Source organism: Mandrillus leucophaeus, unplaced genomic scaffold (assembly GCF_000951045.1).
Source record: "Mandrillus leucophaeus isolate KB7577 unplaced genomic scaffold, Mleu.le_1.0 Scaffold842, whole genome shotgun sequence".
In the NCBI taxonomy this organism is placed as follows: Eukaryota; Metazoa; Chordata; class Mammalia; order Primates; family Cercopithecidae; genus Mandrillus; species Mandrillus leucophaeus.
The window spans coordinates 421907-424785 of record NW_012109164.1 but is presented as its reverse complement, the minus strand read 5'-3'; the positions used below and the strand labels follow the sequence as shown (position 1 = coordinate 424785).

The following is a 2879-nucleotide window of genomic DNA, read 5'->3' as shown; positions in this document are numbered from 1 at the left end:
CTCTGTATTATTAGAGAATTGAAATATTTACTTTGACCTTTCCTCTAGTTTAAGATCCATCATAATTTGATGCTGGTTTTCCATTGACCTAGTGTACCCAAAGTCAAACAAACTGAAGAAAACAATGGCTTATGTGGCTTGTATCATCATGGCCCTTGGTGGTTTGACCAGCATGGACACTAGGTCTGAATCTACACCTGCTAAGAGGCAATGATGCCTGGCCGTCTACAAAGCTGATGCTGGCTCATGAATCTCCTCAAATTAACCCATGAAAATATTGCTTTTCACATTCCTACCCACAGGTACACCTGTCACTCATGGTTATTTGTAAGCAATCCATGATAACAATAGCCAACCTCTGTTGAACCATTGTTGTATACCTAATTGTGTGCTTAGCTTTTGCCAGAATTTTCACTAATAACCTTCCCAGTAACTTGGGAAGTTAGAAGCTTTTATTATCCTTACATTATTATATCATTGTCCTTTCGTGCCTCAGCAGTAAATTAAGCTTAATGTTTTTATGTCACTGGTACAAGTTAATAGAAGAAGTATTGGAACTAAAACTCCAAAGTCTGAACCCTTAGCCACATTACTATGCTGTTTGCCAAATACCCTAAAATTGAGGCAACCGTTGAGGCCAAGAGTGAGCTGCACTAGCTCCTTCTGGAATGCTTCGTATGAAGGCTTCCCTAAGGAGATTTATTCCATAACCTTATTGAACACCCGTGTTCTGTCTGCCTGAAAATATTATCAGAATTTATATTATTGTTAAGGCCAGTTTAGATACGTTATATTGAATACATTTTTATTAAAGTAGGAGAAGTTATTATAAACAGGGAAAGTAATTTTTCTAAAGGCTAAAATAAAAAGTATTTTAAATCCACTTAGATAACAATCCAGGACAGGACTGCTGTCCATCAGACATATTTTGGAAGGAGATCATTTAAGCTTTCATAATTTTTTTTTCTTTTGAGATAGAGTCTCGCTCTGTTGTCCAGGCTGGAGAGCAGTGGCGCGATCTCAGTTCACTGTAACCTCAGCCTCCTAGGTTCAAGTGATTCTCCTACTTCCCAAGTAGCTGGGATTACAGGCCTGCGCAACCACGCCCGGCTAATTTTTGTATTAGTAGAGATGGGGTTTCTCCATGTTAGCGAGGCTGGTCTCAAACTCCTGACCTCAGGTGATCTGCCCACCTCAGCCTCCCAAAGTGCTAGGATTACAGGCATGAGCCACGGCACCCGGTCTAAGCTTTCATAATTTTAAAGCAACAGTTATATAATCAATCATCAGAGGTACTTTTTAAGAAAAACGATTACCTTAATTAGTGATCTTTACCTTATACATAATACTCTCATCATTTCTATGGCATATTTTTTAAAAATTACCAGTCAACTTTTTAAATATATTTTTTAATCATCATGATACTCCATGAATTAATCAAGAACCTGAAGCACTGTGCAGGTACATGCTGACAATTCAAGAAGAAAAGCTGGGGTCTTTCCATCAGAAGAGTGAAACATTTCTCCTTTTCCAGTGCTTGTTGGAGGAAAAGATGTACATATGAAGATGGTAATGTTATCACTTCACCTGAGTTAGCAATCCATTCTCTTGTCTCTTTTCTGATATTAGGAGCACCAAGCCAATGACTAGGGGAGGAAATATTACAGAAATCACATATTTCGTCCTGCTGGGATTCTCAGATTTTCCCAGGATCATAACAGTGCTCTTCACTACATTCCTGGTGATCTACATTACATCTCTGGCCTGGAACCTGTCCCTCATTGTTTTAATAAGGATGGATTCCCACCTCCATACACCCATGTATTTCTTCCTCAGTAACCTGTCCTTCATAGATGTCTGCTATATCAGCTCCACAGTTCCCAAGATGCTCTCCAACTTCTTACAGGAAGAGCAAACTATCACTTTTGTTGGTTGTATTATTCAGTACTTTATCTTTTCAACAATGGGACTGAGTGAGTCTTGTCTCATGACGGCCATGGCTTATGATCGTTATGCCGCCATTTGTAATCCCCTGCTCTATTCATCCATCATGTCACCCACCCTCTGTGTTTGGATGGTACTGGGAGCCTACATGACTGGCCTCACTGCTTCTTTATCCCAAATTGGTGCTTTGCTTCAACTCCACTTCTGTGGGCCTAATGTCATCAGACATTTCTTCTGTGATATGCCCCAACTGTTAATCTTGTCCTGTACTGACACTTTCTTTGTACAGGTCATGACTGCTGTATTAACCATGTTCTTTGGGATAGCAAGTGCCCTAGTTATCATGATCTCCTATGGCTATATTGGCATCTCCATCATGAAGATCACTTCAGCTAAAGGCAGGTCCAAGGCATTCAACACCTGTGCTTCTCATCTAACAGCTGTTTCCCTCTTCTATTCATCAGGAATCTTTGTCTATTTGAGTTCCAGCTCTGGAGGTTCTTCCAGCTTTGACAGATTTGCATCAGTTTTCTACACCGTGGTCATTCCCATGTTAAATCCCTTGATTTACAGTTTGAGGAACAAAGAAATTAAAGATGCCTTGAAGAGGTTGCAAAAGAGAAGGTGCTGCTGAATTTACAGATTCTCAGATTTCTGCCAGATATGTCCCATCAGAATCCCCTTAGCCCACAAAACATCATCATGAATGAACTAACAAAGATCATACTCCCTACTGCCTTTGGACAAAGAAGGCTTGATTTGATGCAGAAAATATGCCAATATGGACCAACAGGTGACTCGATGCCACAGACATCAGGATCTTTAGGTCCTGGAGGTTCATTATTTTTATCCTACATCAGGTGTGGCCTCATCATTTATTAATCTATCCAAAAGTATTTGTGAAACAACAAGATTTAGAAATCTTGGCCGGGTGC

The 2879-nt window shown here is 40.0% G+C and overlaps 1 protein-coding gene across 1 annotated transcript; it reads left to right on the top strand.

Moving 5' to 3' along the window:
• The first annotated feature begins 1601 nt into the window (after positions 1-1601).
• On the top strand, positions 1602-2626 carry LOC105530745 (olfactory receptor 5AN1). Its single transcript, XM_011968410.1, has one exon. It carries the CDS (start codon positions 1643-1645, stop codon positions 2576-2578), a length of 936 nt encoding a protein of 311 aa, XP_011823800.1. The 5' UTR covers positions 1602-1642; the 3' UTR covers positions 2579-2626.
• The last annotated feature ends 253 nt before the right edge of the window (positions 2627-2879 follow it).